Here is a 25,447-nt window from a genome sequence, read left to right as displayed (position 1 = left end):
GGTGAAAGGATGGATGAGTGGGTGCGTGGATGGTGGGTGGGTGGATGGTTGGGTGGATGATGGGTGGGTAGGTGGATGAGTGAAATGATGGATGGATTGATGAGTGCAAGGGTGAATGAATGGACGTATGAGTGAAAGGGTGGATGTAAGGATGGATGAGTGAGTGAAAGAGAGGGTAGATGAACAAAAGGATGAATAGATGTGTGAAGGAGTGAAATGATAGATGGATGAGTGATAGGATCAATGGGTGGATGAGTAGATGGATGGATGGATGGATGGAAGGAAGGAAGGATGGCTAAGTGAAAGGGTCGATGGAGAGAGAAAGGGAGGATGGATGGATGACTAAAATAGTGGATGGGTGGAAGGATTAGTAAGTGAAAGGATGGCTGGATTGGTGAAAGGGTAAATGGCTGAATGGATGAGTGAATGGATGGATGGGATGAAGAGTGGATGGATAAGTGTACAGATGGATAGGGTGAAATGGTGGATGGATGGATAATGGAGATGAGTGAAAGGATGGATGAGGGGATGGATGAAGGGATGGATGAGTGAAATGATAGATAGAAGGATACATGATGGATAGGTTTGCAAACGGTTGAATATGTTTGGAAACAGCTGGGCTTACTTATATACTATTGCACGACCTCTGATGTGTCTGTAAAACGTGCCTATTGTCCTGAAGTTTTGTCCTGAATTTTGACCTCCTGTCCTGAATTTGTGTCCTGAATTTTGACCCTTTGTCCTGAATTTTTACACTCACCGTCCTGAATTTGCACCAATGCCAGTTGGTCACCCTACTTCACAAGCATACAAGGGGTTAAGATGTTCAGCCTCTCTCGCTGCCCTCGCTCACCACGGTGTACTCCGACAGAAAGTTTACACCCCACTACTTTCAAATGTCACAAGCCACCACTGCCTGAGATCCATTTTGTGTTGCGTCTGACCCGTTTCGTGTTACGCGTTATTCAGGTCTTTCCACCCTTGCATATTCCTCCCTCTTATCGAAGTTAAAATGTTGGCATGTATGCATCTGGTAGACTCAGAGACCAAAGCTATCCCTCTCCTGGTGGGCTGTTTTGGGCAGGTAACCCTTTTATAGGTTGTATTTGTGTGGTAGTATGTCCCAAGAAGTTGTCAATCTCTGAACTTGGGGTATTCGCTGTGTCTGGGTTGGCCCAGTCTCGTCTGGGCTATGACTGGCCCAAACGCGTCTCTCTCTGCAGGAAAGCTCTAGCGCTTAAAAGCTAAGCCGGCACCTTGGCCCTGCCTCCTCCTCCTTGCTGTCTGGGAGACGTAGTCCCGCCCAGGCTTTTGCTTGTAGGTTCGTTTGCAGGCAAGGGCGTTTAGCAAACTTTATTTTGTTTACAATTCCTTTTATTGAGAAATGATTACCAGTGTTAAGTATTTTAGCATTCCAACCAGCTACAGGTTATTAAGCATTACCTGTAATGTGTGCCGAAACAGATAATAGTATTTGGGAGCATTCGATTTTTTAAGCTTTTAAACTGTATTGGCAATGAAACTTTGGGTTTAGTTCTAATACGAAGCAAGTCATAACCTTTCTTTGTCCCCTCTTCTCTAGTTGGCATACTTGGGATTTCTGATGCTTTACACATTTGTGGTTCTCGTGAAGATGGAGAACGTGCCTTCTGTTCACGAATGGATTGTCATTTCTTACATTTTTACATCAGCGGTTGAAAAATTTCGTGAGGTATGTTATTAAGCAATTTGCCTCTAAATATTTGTATTTAAAACCACTAACTAAATGCATGGTTTACATTAAGAGAAAATGTATACTGATAATTTACACATGATCCCTTTTGTATTGAGGAGATGTGGCCTACAGGATGGAGCTGCCGACTTTGGAACTGGACAACAAGGTTCCTGTTGGCTCAACATCGTGGGTAGATCACTTAATTTCCCCGTACCAAAAACATTCACCAAAAAAGCGAACCTGACTGTGTAATATTCTAATACCTTTGGAAAGAGTTATGCAGGTAGAAACAAAGCTGGAAAAAAATGATTGTAATTTACTTTAAAAAGTACTAATGCAATTCTCGTTTTATTAGGCCTCACTTTCGCTCCCAAGTAGAGAATGGCGTCTCCTTTTAGGTAGGAGAGAAAGTAAGCATTTTTTTAATCATCTCAAATTCAATGGCAATTATTCTCCTGTTATGGCGCTTCCTGCCCGTTAATATTGGGTGCTATGTTGTGCTCAAAAACACATCAGATACTCTGCCGCCCACATGTAAATTTAGATTGGAATCTAAAGGTAATGAGCCACGCTTTGAGGTTTTTTTTGCCTTTTAAAAATGAAGAATGTTAATGATTGCTCTTAGGTCCAGAGAACAACTGTTACATAAATTAAGGTTTTAGACTCCATGCCCGTTTCGTTGCGATGAAAGTAGAGCACTTTGGCTCGGCTGAACGTAGCAACCGACTAGCTAGCATATGCTTGATTCGTCTGGTGAGGAAACAAAGATTCAGTGCCATAAAAGGGGCTGTGTTGTGTATAACAAACATTGGCAAAGCCAATAGGTCCCGCCTATGCTGTATGCAATGTGTTTTAGTCACGTGGTGCACTGGTGTGGCTGCTGTTCAGCATGGCTAAAATTATTGAGATGGGGTGGAGTGGGGTAGATCGGAGTGTGGTACATTGGAGTGTGGGAGAGAGGGGTAGATTGGAGTGGGAGAGTAGGGTAAATAAGAGTGGGCTAGATTGAATTGGAGTGGAGTAGATTAGGGTGGAGTAGATTGGGGTAGAGTAGTCTGGGGTAGATTTTGTGTGGAGTGGGGTAGATTTGAATTGGGTGGGGTAGACTGAGGTAAATTGCAGTGTAGTAGGGTAGATTAAAGTGAGGTAGATTGGATTGGAGTGGAATGAGGTAGATTGGGCTTGAGTGGTGTTGATTGGATTAGAGTAAGGTAGTTTGTGGTGGGGTAAAGTGGGCTGGTGTATGTTGAAATCAGGTGGAGTGGGTTAGGGTATATTGGAGTGGGGTGGATTGGGATACATTGGAGTGTTGTGGGGTATTTGGAGTAGGGTAGATTGGAGTTGAGTGGGATAGATTGAAGTTGAGTGGGATAGATTGAAGTTGAGTGGGATAGATTGAAGTTGAGTGGGGTCGATTGAAGTTGAGTGGGGTCGATTGAAGTTGAGTGGGGTCGATTGAAGTTGAGTGGGGTCGATTGAAGTTGAGTGGGGTCGATTGAAGTTGAGTGGGGTCGATTGAAGTTGAGTGGGGTCGATTGAAGTTGAGTGGGGTCGATTGAAGTTGAGTGGGGTAGATTGAAGTTGAGTGGGGTAGATTGAAGTGGAGTGGGGTAGATTATGGTGGGATGGAGTGGGGTAGATTATGGTGGGATGGAGTGGGGTAGATTATGGTGGGATGGAGTGGGGTAGATTATGGTGGGATGGAGTGGGGTAGATTATGGTGGGATGGAGTGGGGTAGATTATGGTGGGATGGAGTGGGGTAGATTATGGTGGGATGGAGTGGGGTAGATTATGGTGGGATGGAGTGGGGTAGATTATGGTGGGATGGAGTGGGGTAGATTATGGTGGGATGGAGTGGGGTAGATTGGGGAGGGTGGTGGTGATTGAGGTGGAATTGGTTAGATTGTAGTGGAATTGGTTAGATTGTAGTGGAATCGGTTAGATTGTAGTGGAATCGGTTAGATTGTAATGGAATCGGTTAGATTGTAGTGGAATCGGTTAGATTGTAGTGGAATCGGTTAGATTGTAGTGGAATCGGTTAGATTGTAGTGGAATCTGTTAGATTGTAGTGGAATCTGTTAGATTGTAGTGGAATCTGTTAGATTGTAGTGGAATCTGTTAGATTGTAGTGGAATCGGTTAGATTGTAGTGGAATCGGTTAGATTGTAGTGGAATCGGTTAGATTGTAGTGGAATCGGTTAGATTGTAGTGGAATCGGTTAGATTGTAGTGGAATCGGTTAGATTGTAGTGGAATCGGTTAGATTGTATTGAAATGGGGTAGAGGGGAGTGAGGTAGATTGTAGTGGACTTGGGTAGAGTGGAGGGGAGTGGGGTAGAATGTAGTAGATTGCAGGTGGGCGGGGTAAAGTGGGATAGATTGGGGTTGTTTGTAGTGGAGTTGATTGGCATGGGGTAGATTAGGGTGGGCTTGAGGTGGTGGAGAGTTGGTTAAGTTGGAGTTGTGTGGGGTGACGTAGAGTTGGCTGGGGTCGACTGTGGTGAATTGGCACAGATTTGGGTAGTTTACAGTGGAGTGAGGTACATTCGAACGTAGTACGGTAGAGTGGAGATTTGAGTGGTTTATATCGTGTTGGAGTTCATTAGATAGGAGTAGGGTCAATTGGAGTTTTTTGGGGTAGGTTGGAGTGTAGTGGGGTAGATTAGGGTAATAATAATAAATCCTGTTTGTAAAACACAAATATATCAGCGCTTAAGGGTTTCATGGTCATATGGGCCGTCTGGGAGATTAAGCGAACTATTACCCAGAGTCGCATGATGCTGGGCTGAGCTGCCGCCAGCAATCGAACTTTGAGCCCCACTCTCCGGAGTCAGCCACCCTGGCTGCTGCACCACACTTCTCCCCTTCCCGGGATATAGAAGGGTAGCGTGGGGTCAATTGGAGTGGAGTAGTTTTAATTGGAGTGGGGTAGATTGGGGTGGAGTGGGTTGGACTGGAGTGGGGTAAAGTTAGGTGGTATTGATTCGATTGGGGTGAGGTAGCCTGGAGTGGGGTAGCCTGGAGTGGGGTTGGGTAGATTTTATTAGAGTTGTGTTGATTAAAGTGGAGTAGAGTGGGGGGGGGGGGGGTAGATTGGACTGGAGTGTAGCTCTGGCCATTGGGCTACATCTCTTGCACCTAAGTGCATATAAATATAGGGCACGTGAGTTTTTCGGCGGAATACATCTGAGGGCTTAGGCACAGGTTTCAAGGAGAAATGGATTAACTGGATCAGTGCTCAAAAATTTAGGCACTTTAAGGCCACATACTTTGTGCTTGAAAAGGCACAATTGTGTCCAGAAGGTTTGTTGTTTAGTGGCAGCCTTTTCTGAAGCATGTAACTGGAAAGCCTGTTTGGATAGACTATGGGAGTCCTGTTTCAGACTAATGTATGCTTTAACCCCTTAGCTGCGGCGGCTATTCCGCCGCAGTGCCAAGGGGGATGGTGGGGCCGCACGGCGCTCCCGTACTTTTGACGGAACTGCTCCGTCACGAGCCTCGGGTGGGCTCTGCTTGTGACAGAACGATTCCGTCACGGCCTCGCCCACTCAATAGAACGCTCAGCGCAGGCGTGGAATTCGCGCCGCGCAGGCGCGGCGAGCGGGCCGTGGCGAACCGTTCCTTCACCAGCACAGCCCACCCGAGGCTTGTGACGGAACGGTTCCGTCATGAGCACGCAAGGGGTTAAACCGACACATGCTTTTATGCGCAGAGAAGAGGCGCAGCATACAAGCACATGCAGTCACAAGGAGTGCTTTACTATTCCGTGCCATTTGTTTGGTGCGGTAAAAGGAAGTGCAGAATTCCAAAATAAATTAAGGCAACAACTACTACTCCTGCAGGATGAAAGTTAAAAGTACCCCAATGGTGTAACATGGAAGTGAAAATGATGGATAGGGAAAAAAAAGTATCCTGAATCATAGTGCAAGCAGCGGAAGGACACTAATCAAATGAAATCAATTGATACTTGGTCCATGCTTCAGAGAAATAAAAGGAAGTGATGTGAGGCATATGGTAGCCAATTAAGAGGCAGCTCAAGGGAATGGCAAGCTAGCAAATGGTAAGTGATTAGCGGGCTCCAGGACCTTTACTTAGTACAGTAATTCTAGCAGCAAGAGCGAATGTGCACTGTTGGGTGAGACCTACAAATATTTGAATACAGTACTCATTAGTCTGAAATTCCTTAGAAATCTTTAGTTGACCAGCAGAGCAACAAACTAATACTGGATGCTCATTTTATACCCCCAATTCGGTAGGACTCGACCTACTTTCACCTGTCTACCCCATGTAAACTTACTGTCAATCAAAAGTGAGTGAATTCTGTCAATCTGGGAGGACTCGAGTGTTGTCAAAGTTCTCCCGAAACCCTTATCCAAATTTTGCCATTAGTGGAAAATATTAATCACCACTGTGGTATTGTCATTGGGTGGCTTAATCTGTGGGCTTCACACCTAGGTACTCGCTTCCCTCAGTGATTACTGACTCCACTCGAGTGGAAGCACTGGTGGAGTCCATCTGAAAGTGTCTAAAATTACTCCCTGGATCTTCAAGGACTACTATAATATGTGTGGAAGATGCAGGGGTAAGTTTAAAAGAAAGGTGATGTTCTAGTATGTGTTAATTAACTGTAACATCATACAGGAGTGGTCAACCTGTTTTGGCCTTTGATGCCCTGTTCGGTCTGTCCCTTAGTCAGGACCTTATAACAATTACGCGGATCCCATTGTTTGTAAGCCATAGATCTGAAACAGACACATTAGTGATAGATTCCTTACCTTAGAATATCCCCAGGCGTCAGACTGGATCCTGAAAGTTTTTAGTCAGCAGTACCCCTGTGCGTTAGTATATGGCGTTGTGCGGCTCCGCGTCCGTCGCTGGCGTTGTAAGTGCCGAGATGACCTCACAGAGACTACTTAGACGCCACCCATGCGAGCTGACTTCAGTTCTTACTTTTTCTGCGCCAGCAAGCGCAGATCCGGTTAGAGCACGTACCCTAATCACTTTTTGACTAACTTTTTTGAGACTTTTGTCTTTACTTCTTTTTGAGTCTTGACTTCTGGTGCCACGTAGGGATGCCTGGGTTTAAATCCTGCAGGGCCTGCCGCCGTACGATGTCGGTGGACGACCCCCATGGTGTCTGTCTCTACTGTCTGGGGCGTGACCATGACTTCAGGTCTTGTTTTGACTGTCCATGGTGCAAGGATGGCTTTGCGGGAGCGATCCCGAAAGCTGCTGGAGGCTCGGCAGCCGTCTCCGTACCGTTCGAGGTCCAGGGGTCGCTCGAGGGACAGACTGCTGAGCCATCATCATCACTCCTCAGGGTGCAAGTCTTCACCCTCTGAGTCGGGTAAGAGGCGTCACAAGAAAGCCTGAGATTCCCGGGGTCTACCCACCCTACCCAGGTCTGTCGGCGACTCCGGCTCAGGTGCAAGAGTTCCTTGCCCCATTGGCCGCCATTTCAGACCTAGGGTTCCCGCCGGCGTGCCTTGAATTGAATTGAATACGCAAATATATAGCGCATGGCTACCCAAAAGGCATCCCAGCGCATACTGTCACCACACTCATTCAACAATGATCAGGCAAAAAGAAAGGTCTTCAGCTATTTCCTAAACCTAAGATGGCCAGCTTCAAGGCGGATGGGATCAGGAAGCTGATTCCAAAGCCTGGCTGCGTTGTAGGAGAACAGCCGTCATCCGGTCCGAGAACGTTTTAACCTTTGGGACTGACAGCAGTTGTTTATTGCTAGATCTCAGCGTCCTCTTGGTGTCCTATAACTGCACCAAGGGCTGCAGCAAAGCTGGCCCTTTACCTGAGATGCACTTATGGACAATACATAGTGCTTTGAACCTGACCCTGTCTGCAACCGGAAGCCAATGAAGTCGTCTGAGGGCTAGTTTAGCTGCTTACGCCTAGGGATACCCGTCAGGAGACGAGCCGCACAATTCTGTGCTATCTGCAGTTTCCTGATAGTTCCCAATGGCGCACCCAGGTAGACTACATTTGCGTAGTCCAACCGTGAAAGAACCAGGGATTGAATCACCATGCGCCTGGCTTCAGATGGCAGAAGGGGAATAATCTTCTGCATTGTCCTGATCAGGCCATAAAAATTAGCAGCAACCTTACTTGCCTGAACTTTGAGATTCAGATTGCAACCCAACCAGACCCCAAGACTCTTAATTTGTGTCTTACGGACAGGAGGCGCACCAAGGCAGGCAGGCTATAAAGAATCCAGATTATGGGGTGCAGCATGGCCAAGGATCATTATCTCAGTCTTTGTGCCATTTAGTTTGAGAAAGGACAAATCCATCCACTCAGAGACCTTCACAAGGCAGCCCTCCAAGCCTGAGTTTGAATTATCTTTCCGGTTAAGACCCACCACTAATTGTGTGTCATCCTCATATGTGACAGTGTGAATCCCCAAAGGAAGTACCACCTCAGCCAACGGCCTCATGTAGATATTAAATAAGGTGGGACTCAGCGGAGAGCTCTGAGGGACTCCACACTGCAACGACCTCCTTTGGGCTCCTCAGTCCCTATTGAGGGCCCTTGCTTGCCTCTGGCCCTGGCGCCGCAAGGTCCTCCTCAGGCACCTCCGGCCCCGGCGCCACAGGGTCCTCCGCTGGCGACTCCGGCCCCGCCGCCCCCTGCGGCGCCGTTCCCGGCGCCACAATGAGTACAGTTCGTCCCACCTCCGCCCTTGTCCAAGTTTCCTGGCAATTTTGCTGCGGCTTGGGACCCTAATTGGGACATGGAGCCGGATCAGCGCCGACCAGCACAGAGAACAGCGCCGTTGGAGTAGTTCTTTTCCCCTGTGCCTCCCCTGCCGCCTGTGCCTTGGGCCGTGGAGGAGGCGGATGACTGGGAGGGGTCGGAGGACCCTCTTGCACAGCAGTGCAAGTCCGAACATGAGTGGGCGGAGGACTCGGAGGATGCAGGTGGCCTTTGTAGTGTAGTTCCTATATTCCCAATAGGCTCTGCACATTGGAATAACATAAACGGCAGTTTAGACGTAGGACTGAGGTCGACTAGGTCTCTACTGAATATGTTAGACTTAATTAGGTATGCCAGCAAGCTCAGAGGTCACTAGAAACTTTCTCGAATGAACAGGGAGGAGTTACCTTCCCTGATTAGACAAGAAGGGTTTAGCTTCAGACAACCGCATAAACATGACAACTTTGCTCCCTCCAGAAATAGAAGTATATCTCCAGAGTCGTGTGAAAACAATAGATAGCTATTTCACTCAGTCAATCTTGCATACTTAGTTTCACCAGAGTGCAGAGAAATAGAGAGACGGGTGTTTTCAATTAAAGGTGTTATTTATTGAGCAGTCCTCTTTCTCATGCAAGAGAAGTGAATTGCCACAATTGCAATACTTGTCATAAAGTAAAGTGCGTTCAGTAAAAGGAGTATTATAAAATAATACTGTAAAAGCATTGATATGGTATCTGAGCCATATGATACTTAAAGTGGATAAAATATATACAATTACATACAATGATAAAAGTTGACTAAACGTACTCAACTGGTGCTTCTAAATACGCCTACCCCGGTGTACCTAACCTAAGTCTAGTACGTGGGAAGGAGTAAGGGAGTCACAGTCTAAGTTAAGTTAGTTTTGCCAAGAATCTGAATCAAGAATTCTCTAATGGTCTAGTCAGCTCCGTACCTTGGTTTTAGAATGAAGGAGGTCTTGTATCTCGTTCTCAGGACTCGATCTCCCAGTAACCCGCAAGCGTGACTGGAAACACTGGAGCTGGATTTTCTCGGCAGGAGAAAAAACAGCGTCTTTCTCAGTGCGTCAAATGGGAGGGATGGCTTCCTTCGGCACTCGCATCAGCTGGGCTTTGGGTAACCGTATGTTGCTTAAGGCAAATGCTGGTATATTTATACCTGGAAGGTGCTGTGTTTGACGTAAGGTTGGACATAAGATGTCAATAAGAACCGTCACTAGGAACTGGCAGTTCTTTCAGGACTCGCAGGAGTTATCGGACAAATCAAAACAAAAGCATGGGGAATTCCCAGGTTGCTGGAGGTTTGGTTTGTTTAAAGAACTCGTTGTACTTTCTAGGAGTCTAAGGAAGTAGCCTTGCCGTATTTGGACTGCATTGGCTATTACTAAATATGGATATGATTCTTATGCCTTTATAAGGATATGATTTGTTATAACCACATAAGGGCATAAATCGGGGATATTTAATTAGGGTCCTAGATAAGTTTACAACACCCACTCCACGTATAATGTCCATCATTACTAAATACTAAGCAATATATAAACATATAAGTATGCATGTGTTTTCCATCCCACCCCAAAATACATCAAATGCATTTGAAATGGTATAGATACACGAAAATTAGTATTACACTGTACGCTTTCAAGCAGTGGTATCATTCAGATAAACTTTTGTACATTTAGAATGTTGACTGAATGAATCACGAAAATTACATTCATTAAATGGCTCTTAATACAGAAAAAAAAATCGAGACCCTTTCATCACATATTCATACAAAATTGTACATGTGCTAGAGGCTGATTTCAAAATATTGTCTCTGGAGTCTCTAAGAATAAAAGTTCTGTTCTCTAAGAATAGTTCTACTTTATGCAGAGTATCATGTTAAAAAAAAGGTAAATATTTTGGAAATTGGGATAAAATAATTGCTTTCAAGGGAAAAAATAGTTCCAAATGTTTTCAGCAGTGCTGTTTATCAAAACTGAAGGCCGAATTCAGAGTTCAGGGAACGCTGTGTCCTCGCTATTTCAAATATTATTCTCGTTGTTAGGAGAGAACATTACCTCAGCTAGACCAGCAAAAAATTTGTCTACAACAGTAGGTGAAAGTTGGGCCAACGCTTTAAAGTCAGAAATAGTGCATATATATGCTATGGATTGCCATCATCGGTGTTTAGATCAGCAATGTTCACAGAAGGTTGTACCTGTCTGGTGCCGCTTTCATCTCGTACTTCACCTCCACCTAATCGTAATGGTGAAGTCTCAACGAATGCCGTCATCAGAATCGGTAGCCGCTGGGGACAAACGTTGCATGAGTCGCTACCGGACAAAGCAAAGCATCGATATCCATTGGTACTGCTGATGGTAGTGTAAGACAGACGTCCAACATGCATTCTTCTCCGCATAGCAGACACGAAGCACAGATAAGTTGCAATTTTGCCAAATTGGTCTGAACGAAAGAAACCAGGTAGTATTCAGATCTCTTAGCCGGGCCAATCCGAGGACCTTAGTGATAAGGTCTCGGTATCATATTGCTAGGATTGTTTCTTCCATCGTAGCCTGAGTTTTGACTGTGACTTGGCATGCCATATCGGGGCAGAAGGAACAAAAATAAAATTCCTGCTACGAGTCCCAAAATAAGAGGCAGGCCACCGAAAAGAGAATGCACAAAATTCGGAAAGATGCCCAGAACTGTTTCAAAGGGTGCTAACAGTCCCGAAAAAATTGTCTTAAATACATGTGCGATGCACTGGTATCAGTCCAGGTAAAGATTTGGCTTAACATTTCTACGAAATGTACGGGGCAATTTGTCGATAATAGGGTATGTATCTCTGCCGATGTCCTTGCAACTTGCAGTTCATACGTCTCTTTGGACGAGGTTAAAGGCATAGTTGTTTGTAAAAGAATAGACTTCATTCTGCTTAAAGTATCAATTCGAATAGAAGAGATATTCACAGAAGGCCATATTGCTGCCTCCATGTCTGGATTGCTGTTTGGATACAATACTTGCATACAACAAATGACCCTGGAAGTAACGCTCACGAGATAGGCTTTTCCTGGCATCATGCCACAACAGCTGTGGTCACTTAATATAACGTAGCTACCGTTGGAAAGTTGTCTGAAAAAGGGCTCTATCTGTGTAGCAGGGGTGCCGTGCAGATGACGTGAAAGGTTGTTTGATGAACCTTCGCAGGCTCCATGCAAGTTAATACCTTGAGACAGAAGTGTACCGCTTAGTGATTTTTTACAATTGTTACCACTAAGAAATACCTCTTTTTTCCCTTCACTATAACATTTATGTGTAAAAGGTAAATTCTAGGTTGATTTGATATATCCTTTACCCAACCTTTCATACAGGCCTGCTGGTATATATTTTCACAGTATTGAAACTGAAAAGTTGTTATCGGGATTGTAATGGTGTCATGTATTATCCATTCAATGACAGGTCTTTCTGACATTGTCAATGGTAATCTTTCTAGTTTTTCAATGCTCAGCACCGTATAGTCTGCTCCTTTTTGTGCCAACGAGATTTGTCTATCAGTAAGGATAAAGATAGAAAATTATGACGTTATGTTGATTAGACGCCATGGCACGTAGCCTGAACGGAGGTTTTGTAATGTCCAGCCTAGCTGTACAATAGAACGCAATTGGGACTGGCCATGTTGTAACATTAGCATATCCTGTTCTATTATATCAATAGCAGAATATACAATGCTGTCCAGTGAATACATTTTGGAGGACAGAGTCGTTAACCCATTGTCCACTACAGAAAGTGATTTTTCCAAATTAATACGATCAATTTCTCATATTTTTTCTGCAGTTTCAATTTGTGTTACTTTCCAAGCTTTATTGTAAGCTGCATATATACCGGTGTATATGAAACGTTTTTGAAGCTGTTTGCGAGGTCCCATTACGAAATCTCGCAAGTCGGCACCTTGTTTAAGTAAAGTTAAGTGTTGCTTAATTTTGGAAAGTGTGGATCTCTGTAGGCAGTCAAGGCATAGTTTTCCTACACTGTATGTTGTAATTATCCCTGGATGTTGTCTCTGGGAATATCTCGGGTCTGGCCTGTTCTGTTTAAACCCCTGTATTTTGTTCAGGAATCTATCTTGACAGTTATTAGTGTCTGTGGGCCAGATTAACCATTTGTTCCAATCAGGAATTGTTCTGTTTTGTTTTAAAATATAGGACACGTCTAACCCCTCGTCTGTAGTGGTGTTTCTATCAGGCATGGGCTTTGGTATAGACGGGTTGTTTAAATCTTTTATCTTAGCTAAACCAAGGCAGGTTGTTTGGTTGAATGGTGTCATTCAGGAACACTATTTGTTCTGGGATCATGCAGGCTCTAAATAATGATTCTAGAACTTGTAGCTGCCATTCTTTTGTACCCCAGATGGTTTTTGTCTCAATGTTGTTTTTCCAAAATTCAAAACCAAATGTAGATATTTTTTCATAAAATTTTTCAGAATAAATCAGTTTAGTATTTGTCAACATGTTTTTCACTCCTGTCTTATTTAACATTTTGATTTAAAACGTTTCTGGATTAGTGTAATTAAACCCTGAGAAGTATGGAAATTTCTCATAAAATGTTTTCGAACTGCCTTTTGGTTGAGTTGGACAATGTTCCCACTGTTTATAACTGAAAACATTTCTAGGATTTGCAGATTTATGCAGATAATGATGCCCAAAGTGATTGTAACAATACATTTCCTCATAATTCGACGAACCCTGTAAATATTCATGTTCTGTAAATTTTGCTGACATTTCTAAATCTGACATCATATTATTAATATTTTCAAAGTCCCAATCATCAGAGAAAGTACCAGGTGATACAAAGTCACTTAAGGAGATCTTAAATTGGTGTGGATATTTCAAGAGCTCAACCGGGCCATAGATTTCATAGTCAATTTTGTCCCATGCTATACCACCAGGTATAGGGATGGCTGTGATGTTCACTGATGATAGTTCTCTTTTTTCGATGTGAGAGGATCTGTGTGGTTTCAAGACCAAGTTGATGTTCTGACTTGCTGTGTCCATTGTACTATATTTTCCATCAATAAATCTACCCAAACTTAAAACCAGGATGAGTCACAGAAGGAGGAAAAGTACACCTAACACAATCCATAATTTAATCCATGGTGAAGTAAGATATGTTTCTCTGAGTGGATGAAAGAGCTCTGTGATTTTCTTTTTGAAAGTTTTGTTTGCTGGCTTGTCTTCATGTTCACTTGGATCATCAGAAAAGTCATCAAAGTTGATAAAGTAGCCAGACGCAGTTCTGTCAATTGGTGGAATTGCTTCCGGATTTCCATTGATCTTTGGATTTTCTTTTGTTACATTTATATAGTCTGAGGCTACATCGTTGTAGACAGGTGTTTCTTGATGAACTGATGCAATTTGGGTTTCAAGAGGCACACGTTCCAAGGCTTTGTTGCATAGTCCTTTATTATTCACTGAAGGTTTATCAAATGTGATTAGTCTGTTTGAACCTCTTGGATTGTAGCAAGATTTGGTCTTCTGCTATTTCTTGGGAGTCCACTGGGCCTACTACTTATTATCGGCCACATGGTTGTGGTTTCACCAGGTCGAATGATACAACTCGGTTCTCCTTTTTTCCAGCAAGTGGCGGTAGTACTACTGATCTTGTTCCGCTGACAGCTAAGACAGGTACTGCTTTTCTGTAAGAAGGCCCAAATTCCTTCTTCACCGTGATCTTTTCTCTGACCAGATCCCCAATCTTTGGAATCCAGACAGGTCTTGCTGGGACAGGTGGTTTTTCTTCAGTGGTCGTTACTTAGACTTTTTCTTGTTTCATTCAAGTCCTGTAAAACAGCCAAACGATCTTTGATTTCAAAGGTTTTTTGTTTCACCACTGAAGTCTGACAATCCAAATCCTGGATGATCATTCTAGTACCAAATAAAAGTTCGTACGGACTGATACCTCCTAGAGAATTTCTTGGCCTGATATTAAGACTACGTTGGACACTTATTAGATGTTTGACCCACCCGTCACCCGAACATAATACCCGTCACCCGAACCTAATACCCTCGCTGTTTTAGATTGCTTTCTGTCACGGTTTTTTCTCTCCACTACCCCATTTCCCTCGGGATGGAATGGACTAGAATACCGCAATGCAATGCCCATGCTGGCCATGGCCTCCTTGTAAGCCCGAGAGCTAAACGCAGGACCCTGGTCAGAATGTAGCACGCCAAATGCGTATGTGCCGATAAAGACTCGCAAATCTTTTATAACAGTTCTGGCGTCAGCCGAGTGCTGCGGCCACATCCAAATGAATCTCGTCTTAATATTTATGGGATCACATTCTTCCGTTCGGATGTCTGCGCATAGATAGCCTGATGCTGTCTAATAGTGGTGTCTGGGCAGGTGTCTGGTCCGGTTCACAACTGCGATCTCTGTTGCAGTCCTGACAATTCATTTCAAAGTTATAGATTTGCACGCTCATCCCCGGCCACCAGTATTTTGATTGTAATTCTATTAGAGATTACAGGATCTCTTGGTGCCTCAGACCCAATCCCATGTGTGCTTCTTGTATCAAGAAGATTCTCCGGTTCGTGTTTGGAATTACTCTTTCCCCCCACTCCAGGGATTTGAGCAAACGGAACGGAGTTCGCATCAATTATGTATGTATTACTGAGTGGATAGTTTAAAGGTAACGCCGCATGATTGCCTTCCATTGAGGCTTTTACTGCAAGCAGCGTTTCGCCATCTATTTATTTTTTCGTATGCTTTTTTGTAGCTACGGAAGCCGAGTGATCAGCTGCCGCTGTGGCTCTGTGAGCCAATGAATTCCGTGCAATGTGAACGCCATCACGTTGAAGACTCTGCGTATGTATCACGTGAGTCTTTTGTAGTTCTTTCTGCAAAAGAACTACTTGTTCCCAAAGTTGTTTTTGCTTTATTGTGAAACCTGTCTTATCTTTGTAACCGTTTTTTATCCAGGTCTGCATGGAATTATTGTAAGACCGGACGCAGAAATGCGAATCGCACACTATTAGTGTTGGGAATTCGCGATCGACATTTTCAAGCGCCATCTTTAGAGATCTTATTTCAGCTCGCTGAGCTGTACAGTTTCTGAGTGATTCAGTTTGTGACCATCGGTCTGAATTTACCTAAGCGCCAGCGACCTTTAACAATCGCGCACGCAGCATTGTAAATTTGTTTTTCCACAACTTAGTGGTATGCAAATCTGTCTGTATAGATTACACAGGTGTACTGTTCAAGAAGCAGAATTTCGATTGAGAGGGGGCATTCATGTTCGTATTCCAGATTTTCTAGTTTATTCATTTTCGGATCAAAAGCGTATTTCACGTCTTCTGTAGCTAGAGAATTTTCCCATTGTATCCATTTTGGATGTAGAGCTATAGCATTTGGAATGCCTGGTCGTGTTACTGCCTCAAGGGCTCATACTGCCATTAAAACAGATATCCTATTCCCCTGGGATAGGGCTCCTTCTTTTGCTACAGCAGTTTGAACCGCAGTTAGAACTTTTTTAGTAGAACTGATTTTCATTTCAGCTTGTGTGTACAAGTGTGATTTGTAAGCTATTGGTACCGTTTCTCCCTCATTAGAGGTCAGGTATGTGAATCCGCATCTTCCTGGGATGACTCGGATTACAAGGTTGCGTTAGTTTGCTCTTGTTTGCAGTTTTGTTTTAGTTAACATGTCTGTCTGTAATGATCTTAAAATTACTGTGAGTTTTTGAGTCCAATTAATTGGTTTAAAATCAGGTTCTATTAGTTCATAGAGAGGTTTAACCCTCTCTGGATAATTTAGAATGTATGTTCTTCCGAAATTCAGGAAACCTAATATTGATTGTAAGTTTTTCAGCGTTTTTGGAGCTTGGAGTACTGCACACTTTTCTAGGAAGTTGTCTGCTAGGCTTTTGCCTTCACTTGATAATTTTTTTTTTAAACCTTTTTTTATTAGTGGCATTCAACACAGAGGCATGAAGGTCAAAGCATCAATAAAACAATACAATACTGTTCATGGTACATACACTGGATAAGGATCATCTTCACAAGGGCTGGTACAGCGCATGCATTACATATAGTGTCCTGGAATAAGAGACAGTGCCTTCTGAAGCTCACCTCCTCACCCGACCAGGGGCGTAGGTCACAGAGACATAGACCCAATCTGTCATATACAGGCATCTCGGCAGGTCTGGTGGGATACATCACCAGTCGCGTCAACCCCCGTTCGTCGTGGTGTCTAGTAGTCCGTTATCAACATCCCACTGTACACTATAGTGTCGCATGGTAGACAGCGGGAGAGTAATCAGAATAGGGCGCATCCCAGTGCAGGGCGCAGCGTACTGCAGTACAAAGGCCAACTGTAACGACTGGTGACCGTAGGGATCAGCGCGTTGGACCGCTCCCATAGGCCCATTACATCTAAGGATCTGAAAATGGAAAGTGATCAGTCGTTCAAACCCTGCTATGTTGATCAGACTCATTACGGGTTGCCTAGCGGCACCTCAACAGTAGTTGTTCCATCTCTCCTCAGACAGGACGGGTCGGGCTCTCCCCATCGTGTGATCTATAGTGTGGTGGGTGTGGTGTGAGGTATTCGTGCACGCTCATGGGTCCGGCACCGACTCGTCATCTCCAGAGGAGTCGCCGTGAGTCGCCTGAGACAACCAGTACACCTGTAAGGGGGACCAAAAATCGCTGGGTCTACAACGGGCTGGCATTAGCTCTGCGTAAACGCCATGCTGATCCTGGCAGTACTTGAGATCGTCCAGCCATTCCTTAAATTTCGGCGCCCTTCCCCTCCCCCATCTGCAAGCAATTTTTCTCTTCGCAAGTAGCAACGCAACATCAACATATCGACGGTAAGACTTGGGGACATTCCTGGTGTAGCCCAGCAGCATCACCACTGGGTCCATGGGAAGAGGGCCAATTATCATAACCTGGAGCGCAGCGTGCACCTGCTCCCAGTATGCCTGAATCGCTCCGCACTCCCAGGCCAAGTGGAGGAAATCCGCGCCCTCCGCCCGGCATCTCGCACATCTATCATCCTCCGAAAGGTGAAAGCGCAGCTTCCGAACTGGAGTGTAGTAATATCTTTGCACGAATTTGTAGTGAATAATTTTTAGTCTACAGCTGGAGGAAATTTTGGCCGTGACTGAGCAGCAATATTTCCATTGTTCATCGGTAAGTGCAGCAGGGAGATCAGAGTCCCAGGCAGCTCGCGCTTTGGCCAGGACAGGGGGACGCTGTTCTCGAATGGCAGCATATAATTTGGACACCAGATGTCTGCCGTCTGACACCAGTAAAATGTGCATAGGCAGAACCGTGCCCGGTTCCTCCGGGAAACTGGGGAGTATATCCCTCATACCCTGGCGAAGCCGAATATAATAGAACACCTCCATTGGCGTCGGTGGGGCGTTCAGGAAGATCTGCTCCTTTGTGCGGAACTGTCCATCCTGAAATAAATCGCCCCAGGTGTTGAGGTGTACGCGGGCGCACATGGAACGGAATCCACGTTCCGTCAAAAGCGATAGTTTCGGGTGGTATGCAAGGGGCATTGCCGGTGAGTAGAGCATTGGAGCCCCTAGCAGTTTCGTCACTCTGTGCCACGAGTCTATGGTGCAGGTGACAGTGGTAGCCGGCGTCTCAACATCTCCCACCAACCCCATCAGCATGCCCTTGAGTGGCAATGGGTGAACGATCCAGTCCTCGGCAGCAACTTGGGGCATAAAGGGAGCAGGGTTAACCCAATGGTAAGCATGCTGAGCTTGAGCACTGAGGTAGTACACCTCCAGGTCGGGTACGTCAAAACCTCCCCTGTCATATGGCTGTGTGAGGACATTCCAGCTAAGGCGCGGCTGCTTGCCTCCCCAGAACAATCGCAGCAATTCAGTTCGAAGTCTTTTAAAAAAATTGGCCCCCGGGTAGTAAGGTATATTCTGGAATAGGTACAGGAACCGTGGGAGAATAACCATTTTTATCAGGGAGGCTCTGCCTGCCATCGACAGCGGCAGGGCCATCCAGCGAGTCACATTGTCAGTCAATTGTGAAATGGCCACCCCATAGTTCAGCCGGATCGTATCTTCCCTGTTGAGCGACACTTCGATTCCTAAGTATTTTAAGTCCGAGTCGCACCACTCCAAGGGGTACTCCAGCACAAAGCGGGTCACTGATGTCGTGAGGGGAAAGAATGGTGACTTTTTCCAATTGATGTGCACTCCAGAAATGCCGCCAAATAAAACAAATTCCCTCAGCAGTGGATTGAGGTTGTCCTGCGGGTGTCGCACATATAAAGTGACGTCATCCGCGTAGAGGGATATGCCTATCTGCCGTTGGTTGCAATTAAAGGCGCTGGCCTTATGCAGTTGTCGGATCCTGCAGGCCAGCGGTTCGATTGACAGGGCGAAGAGCAGGGGTGACAGGGGGCATCCCTGCCTAGTTCCTCTCGTGATCGGCATCTGAGCCGACAGCACACCATTAACGACGACCCTGGCGACTGGGGAAGTGTATAGTAATGTAACCCAGGCGATGAATATCCGGGGGAACCCCATTCTGCCCAATATGGCCAGAAGATATCCCCATTCCACCGAGTCAAACGCCTTGGTGGCGTCTAGAAATACAGCAGAGACCGGAAGCTCGGGCGATATGGTGGGTATGAGGGAGAATAATGTGCGGAGGTTATGGGATGTAGCTCTCCCCGGGATGAATCCAGATTGATCTGGCAGGACAAGGGTACTCATAAGGAGGGATAACCTAGTCGCAAGTACTTTCGCTAAAATCTTCGCATCACAATTCAGCAATGATAGGGGCCTATATGCATCGGTGTCCACTGGATTCTTCCCTGGTTTCAGTAGCGATGTGATCGCCACCTCCCTCATAGAGCCTGGTAGTATTCCCTCCTCTAAAGACTCTTCGAATACCTCCTTCAGTACTGGTGCCATGATGTCGATATAACACTTATAAAACTCGGCCGGAAGGCCGTCAAGCCCTGCAGCTTTGCCATTACTGAGCGACATGATCGCTTCTCGGATTTCGTCCAGCTCGAAGGGGCATCCCAAGAACGCCCTGTCGCTATCACTTAGCCAACAGAGTGCTATATCGTCTAGGAAATCACCAAACTCCACCTCACTTGACTGCTGTGTGGAGTATAAACGTTGGTAATGTTGCAGGAAGGTGTCTTGTATCCCTGTAGTATCCCGGTAGGACCTGCCCTCTCCATCAGAGATTTCTAAGATATGTGTAGCGAACCGTTGATGCCTCGTAAGCGCTGCTAAAACTTTTCTCGGTCTATCTCCCTCGCAATACCGTCTGGCAGTCCAATATTTGCCTCGAAATTTCACTTCTCTGGCAGCTTCTTCTTCATAGGCTGACAGTTTGGCTCTAAAAGCCCTCTCTAGGTCTGGGCAGGGAGTCCTGACCATCTCCGCCTCTAGTGACTTAAGTTCCGCTTCAAGAGCAGTTAATGTACGTACGATTTCCCTTAGTACTCCACAGCTCTTGGAAATTGTGACACCTCTCACGGTAACCTTAAAGGCCTCCCATATCGTTTCGACCTTGGCAACAGATCCCTTGTTCCTAGGGAAGAAGGCTTCAATTTCCTCGCCTAGTTCCTGCTTGAAGACAGGATCAAGCAGGGCCGAAGGGAAGAGTCTCCACGGGGGGCGTATTCTTGCATAGCCAGGCATCTCTATAACCGTCATTATAGGGCAGTGGTCCGAGTATGTACGAGGCAGATGTTTTACATGGACGATTCCCCCAGCTAGGCCCCGAGAGACGAAACCGTAGTCGATTCTTGCCCATGAGCGTGCGTATGTGGTAAAGTGGGTCCCTTCCCTAGTTCCCGGGTGTAAGTGTCTCCAGCTATCCAGTAATCCCGCCTCAGTAAGTATACCCTGCAGCGCGTCCCTAGCTTTCGTGTTATATTGTCCGCTACCGTCCGATCTGTCCATCCCCGGATGTAATGAGAGGTTGAAATCCCCTCCCCAGACAATGTGTGTAGCTTCGACCTCCAGCACATGACCCCACAATGTCAAGAAAAATCCCGGTGTGTCGACATTAGGTGCATAACAATTTACAAACACTATCACATCGGTACCCAGCCGCCCCCACAAAATCACATACCTCCCCTCCCTGTCTGTACGAACCCCCATCTTCTGAAACATCAACCGCTTATTCACCAGAATGGCTACCCCCCTGGAATAGGTGGAATAGGAAGAAAATTCTCTCACATTCGCCCATCTACTTGCGAGCCGGGGAACACAGCGTGGATTCAGGTGGGTTTCCTGGAGCATCCCTATCTGCACCTTGTTCCTATCCAGATACGCTATTACATTCCGACATTTCCGGGGGTTATTAAGCCCTCGGACATTCCAGGACAATATGGATACAGTGGACAAGGCGTGATCACCCGCACTTGTCATCACAGTATAAAAGCTCGCACATTTCCAGCGCTCCAGCCCTTCGCAGGAACGTAGCAAGTACCAGTCTCGCCATCAACATGATCCATCGCTGTGCACGATCATCCATACTATCATACTCCGCATCTCCAGCACCAGCACACGCACCATGTACTTCACCCTCAAGAACTCTACCACTCTCAACAACATCCATCCCGACATGTCAATCCCCCCCCCACGCGCACCTTTTCAGCTCCCGTAGCTCTACCCCACCCCACTGAAGCAACCCAAACTTGCCAGTACCAGAAACCCACCCATCACCCCAACCCCCATACTTAATAACTGTAGTCAAACCATGTGGGGTATCCCCTCCTGGGGGCATTAGAGATACGCACCCATACACCCCTGCACTCCCCTCCCGCCCCGCAAATGACATACGGGGAAGACAGAGAAGAAGGGGTGGTGCCTGGCATATATAATCCCTGCAAGTTTAAGCCTTCACAGCACACCATCATAGCTCCTCCTCGCCTCCCATCAGACTAAGTCAACAATGTGGACAGGGGGATCAGCCATGGTTCCGTCCATTCCCCCTCTTTCCTCCTGTATCTCCACCATCTCGCTCAAGCCACTAGCCATTCCAGAAGCGTACATTGGGCAAACCAGCCCTCTCCCAGCAACGAGTCTTTATGGCCAGTGAGCAGTTGCTCATGTCTACACAGGCTGGCAGGACCACCCTATCGGAAGTAAGGCACAACCTCCGAAGCCAGTTCCATTAGTTCAACAGTAGATCAACCGCCAGGCTATCATGAGGGCGTCATCCTTCCGTCGTCCCTCACGTCAGGTAACGTACTGTGCAAGTAAAGCTTGGCGCCTAAATATCTTCCACTGCCCACTCTTTTTCCGCATCTCTATACAGCTGTGCATTCACAGCAGCATCCCAGCAGCGGAACAGAATGCTCGAATGACCTTTATCGCTCAGCAGCCTATCTAGGAGGCAAGGTAACAGTTATCAGAGGCGCCGTGGGTGGCGCAGGGAAGTACTAGTATCCAACAGCAACATTGTCCAAAGTAAGCCTCAGTAATTCGACAAGGAGCCAACGATAAAGCGAGCATTAGACCACTATTAAGACTCATCCTGCTCGGCCGGATTGCCTCCTGCCTCCTCCTCCTCATCGTTACGCCTGTCCCTCCTAGTAGCGCGAAGCCTCTTTACGTTCGTCCTCAGCGTGCTGCGGATTCGTGAAGAAGTGTTGTTTGCCCTGATGAGTCACCCTGAGGCGTGCCGGGTAAAGAAGAGCATAGTCCACCTGCATGTCCCTTAATTTCTTTTTCACATCCAGAAATTTTCTCCGCTGGTCCTGTACCATGGGTGTGAAATCTGGGTACAAGGAGAACTGTACACCATCGCAGGCCAGGTTCCGGTTCGTACAAGCTGCTCTTAGCGCCACATCCCTATCACGGTAGTTGAGTAACCTGGCAATAATGGGACGTGGCTGCGCCCCCGGTTTGGGGACCGGGCCCAGAGAGCGGTGCGCCCGCTCAACAATGAACTGGTTAGAGAAGGCCTCTTTACCAACTGCGGTGAGCAGTATACGTTCCACGTATTCCTCCATCCGTCCGGTGTTGGTGGACTCCGGAACTCCCGTGACGCGGATGTTATTGCGTCTACTCCTCGCCTCCAACTCCTCATTCTTAGCCGCAATCACTCTGAGGATGTTATCCATTCGGGTTAGGCGCGTTTCGTGAGTGTTGGATGTGTCTTCAGCAGTGGAAATGCGCCGTTCCGCCTCCGTCAGCCGCTCCTCGTGGACTTCTATCTTCTGCGCAACTCCGTCCATCCTGGAAGGCAGGCGGTCAACCTTATCCACGATTGTTGCAAAGCCCTGCCGCATCTCGTCGATAAGCAGTCGCAATTCTGGAGTCACCGGTGCAGGGGATGCCTCTGCGTTCGATGGTCCTGGAGCACCACTGGATCCCATGGTGCCTCGTGTTGGTTTTCTGGCGGCTGTGGGCTCAAAGGATAGTTTGGGTTGTTTAGCGTTGTTTTTGCCCATAGTGCCCAGTCTGTCGGTTCTACTCGGGGTAGGCAAATGGCGAGCAGTAGAAGGGTTCCTCTCCCCCAGTCTATGGCGCTCTGCCGGCTGTCGCCTGCGTGGCGAACCCACCCTAGGTAGTATCAGCCGATGAACAGGTCGGTAAATCCCAGTGGCCTTCTGACCCCCCTTGCGCCTCAATTGCAATGTTTAGAGCGTCATGAGAGCTCACGTGCTGGTGGTTGGGCCGCAGCTCGCCCGTGTGGTACCGAGCAGTCCTTGGCGTCAGGAGCGCTCAGGAGGTGGAGGGTAATTCGGCGATGTGAGGCCAAGCCCGCCCTTATAGCGTTAATATATCTGACCTCTCGAGTGGGCCTCCGCTACCGCGGCCGCAATCGCCGATGGCAGCAGTGTCCCTCAGTTATGCCAGGGAGGCTGGCAGGGAGGCGTGTAGCGTGGCCGGGTGCGAATGCGTCTCCCTCTGCAGTCCCAGGCGTGTTACGCTGTGTGTACCGGGAGCGACAGCCGGCCCCAGGTACAGTTTCCCGACTTGCCTTTCGCTGCTGCGCCATCCGAGGTGGCGAGACTCGCCTCCGTCCGCCCCCGGTGATCTGGCCGCTGATCAGTGGCAGCAGAGTCCCTCAGGTGTCTCGGGGAGGCCGGCAGGGAGGAGCGCAGTGGGGCCAGGAGTGACAGTATCTCCCTCCGCAGGCCCAGACAGGGTACGGTGTTCGCACCGGGAGCGCCAGCCGGTCTCCGCACCAGTCCTCCGGCTTGCCTCTCGCTGCGGCGCTGTCAGAAGTGGCAAGACTCACCTCCGTTTGCATCCGGTGAGCTGCCCGCTGGTCGCCCGACTCTCGGGCCGTGTTCTGTATCGCCGCAGCCCAGCCGCCTCGTGGGACGCCGCGGCCTCGTGTAGGTCAGCGACTGGAGCGCCGCAGCAGCCTTCCGCGGTGCCCTCTCCCGGTGGATGCTCTCAGTGCCGTAACTCAGGCGCCGGACCTCGGATCTCCGCCAGACTCGGTCAGGTTCTGCAGCAAATGTAGGTCCACCCTCGGTGCGAGTTTCAGGCGTCCACTTCCAGGTTACGTGGATAAATGCAGGATGATTCTGGCCAGGCAGCCAGAGCCTCACAGAAGTGCGGCCATTAGCTCGTGCGCCCTCTAGCGCCCCCCTTCACTTGATAATTCATATCCTAAAAATAGGACAGTCAGATGGGCAATTCGTGATTTTTTAAAGTTGAATTTGTACCCTTCAGCTGCGAACCCAAGTATGATGGTGTTCACTCTTTTCAAGTGAGTCTCCAGGTCCTCGTCTGTAAGATAGATGTCATCGACATAGGATAATGCTTCATCATCATAAATTTGCAGTAACTCTGTTACCCTAGCTAAAAATAATCCGGGGCTATTCTTGAATCCCTGTGGGAGACGACAAAATTGTTTTTGGGTCCCCATGCTGGAGAAAGCGGTCAAATATCTGCTTTGGCGTGCTATGTTTTGACAGAAAAAAACATTTGAAATATCTAATGTTGTTTTATATTTCTTGCGAACGATATTATTCAGAAGTGCTGCACTGTGTGAGTTTTATACTGCAAATGTTTTACAACAGGAGTTTAGGTGTCTGTAGTCCAAAACTAGACAATATGAATCGTCTGGCTTGGAGACAGGATACAACGGATTGTTCATTTGTGAGGTGCATGTTTCAATCACCCCCTGATATTCAAGTTGATCTAAAATTTCTCTTACTTGTTTTTTAGCTTCTTGCTTAACAGGATACTGCCTCTGTTCAGTAGGTTGATTTTTTAATTGAATTCTAGGGTGAGGAGAATCCTCATCCCATCCTACGTGGTTTTTATATAATGCAGGGGCTTGGGCCACTGCCCATTTTCTAGAAAAATGTATTTTTTATGAATTGGAATGTGATTTGAGAAGGCAGGCATAATCATTTGTTCGCCATGTGGGCACACCCTGACAAACTCTCGTGGCCAGTCCCTTTCTGCTAGAAGGATATCATAGCCTTTAGATAGATTCTCCCAAAAGAGACCTTTTATTTTCCTAGTTTTATCTCCCTCTATACGTAATGTTATTTCATATAGTTTATGGGGCACGCTAACTCGGGTGTCTGCAGTTTCCACTTGAATGTATTCATTCGTGTCCACTATCTCCAGAAGATTCATCAGGATATTGCGAGCTATGGTCACTTCTGCTGCGCTGTCTAGCATTGTCTGGGCCCACTGTCCGTTTTTCAGTTGTGTACTCAGAATTCTCTGCATGTTTTATTTTAATACTGGCTACCTTCTTTCTGGGAAATTGTAATTTTTTACCTTGATGAGCAGGTTCCTTGTCTTTGGACTTGACGTGCTCTTCTTTATGTTCTGACTGTCCTCTTCTTTCCGATTTCTTTGAGAAAGTCTGAAAAGATCGAGAGGGATGTGTATCAATATCTTTATATCTGTCAGGTTTTTTCAAATTGTTCCTATTTCTAAGGTTGTATCTTTTTCAGAGGGCTCCCTTTGGGTAGACTTCTCCCTCCCCCCCCTTCTGGAGATCTATTTCTTCGTTGGGGAGACCTTCGTCTGGACTGAAAC

The 25,447-nt window shown here is 46.8% G+C and overlaps 1 protein-coding gene across 1 annotated transcript in view; it reads left to right on the top strand.

Moving 5' to 3' along the window:
* The window catches only part of LOC147733678 (transient receptor potential cation channel subfamily M member 7-like), a 1,990,815-nt gene that overhangs the window by 996,653 nt on the left and 968,715 nt on the right, over positions 1 to 25,447 (top strand). Inside the window, exon 20 of the mRNA XM_086958252.1 lies at positions 1,583 to 1,711. Within this exon, the coding sequence (XP_086814378.1) occupies positions 1,583 to 1,711 (129 nt within the window). The remainder of the gene's footprint in view (positions 1 to 1,582; positions 1,712 to 25,447) is intronic.

The sequence above is a fragment of the Lissotriton vulgaris genome, chromosome 2_1, assembly GCF_964263255.1.
Source record: "Lissotriton vulgaris chromosome 2_1, aLisVul1.2, whole genome shotgun sequence".
Classification (NCBI taxonomy): Eukaryota; Metazoa; Chordata; class Amphibia; order Caudata; family Salamandridae; genus Lissotriton; species Lissotriton vulgaris.
Note: the sequence above shows the minus strand (reverse complement) of the source record. Positions and strands in the feature narration are given on the sequence as shown.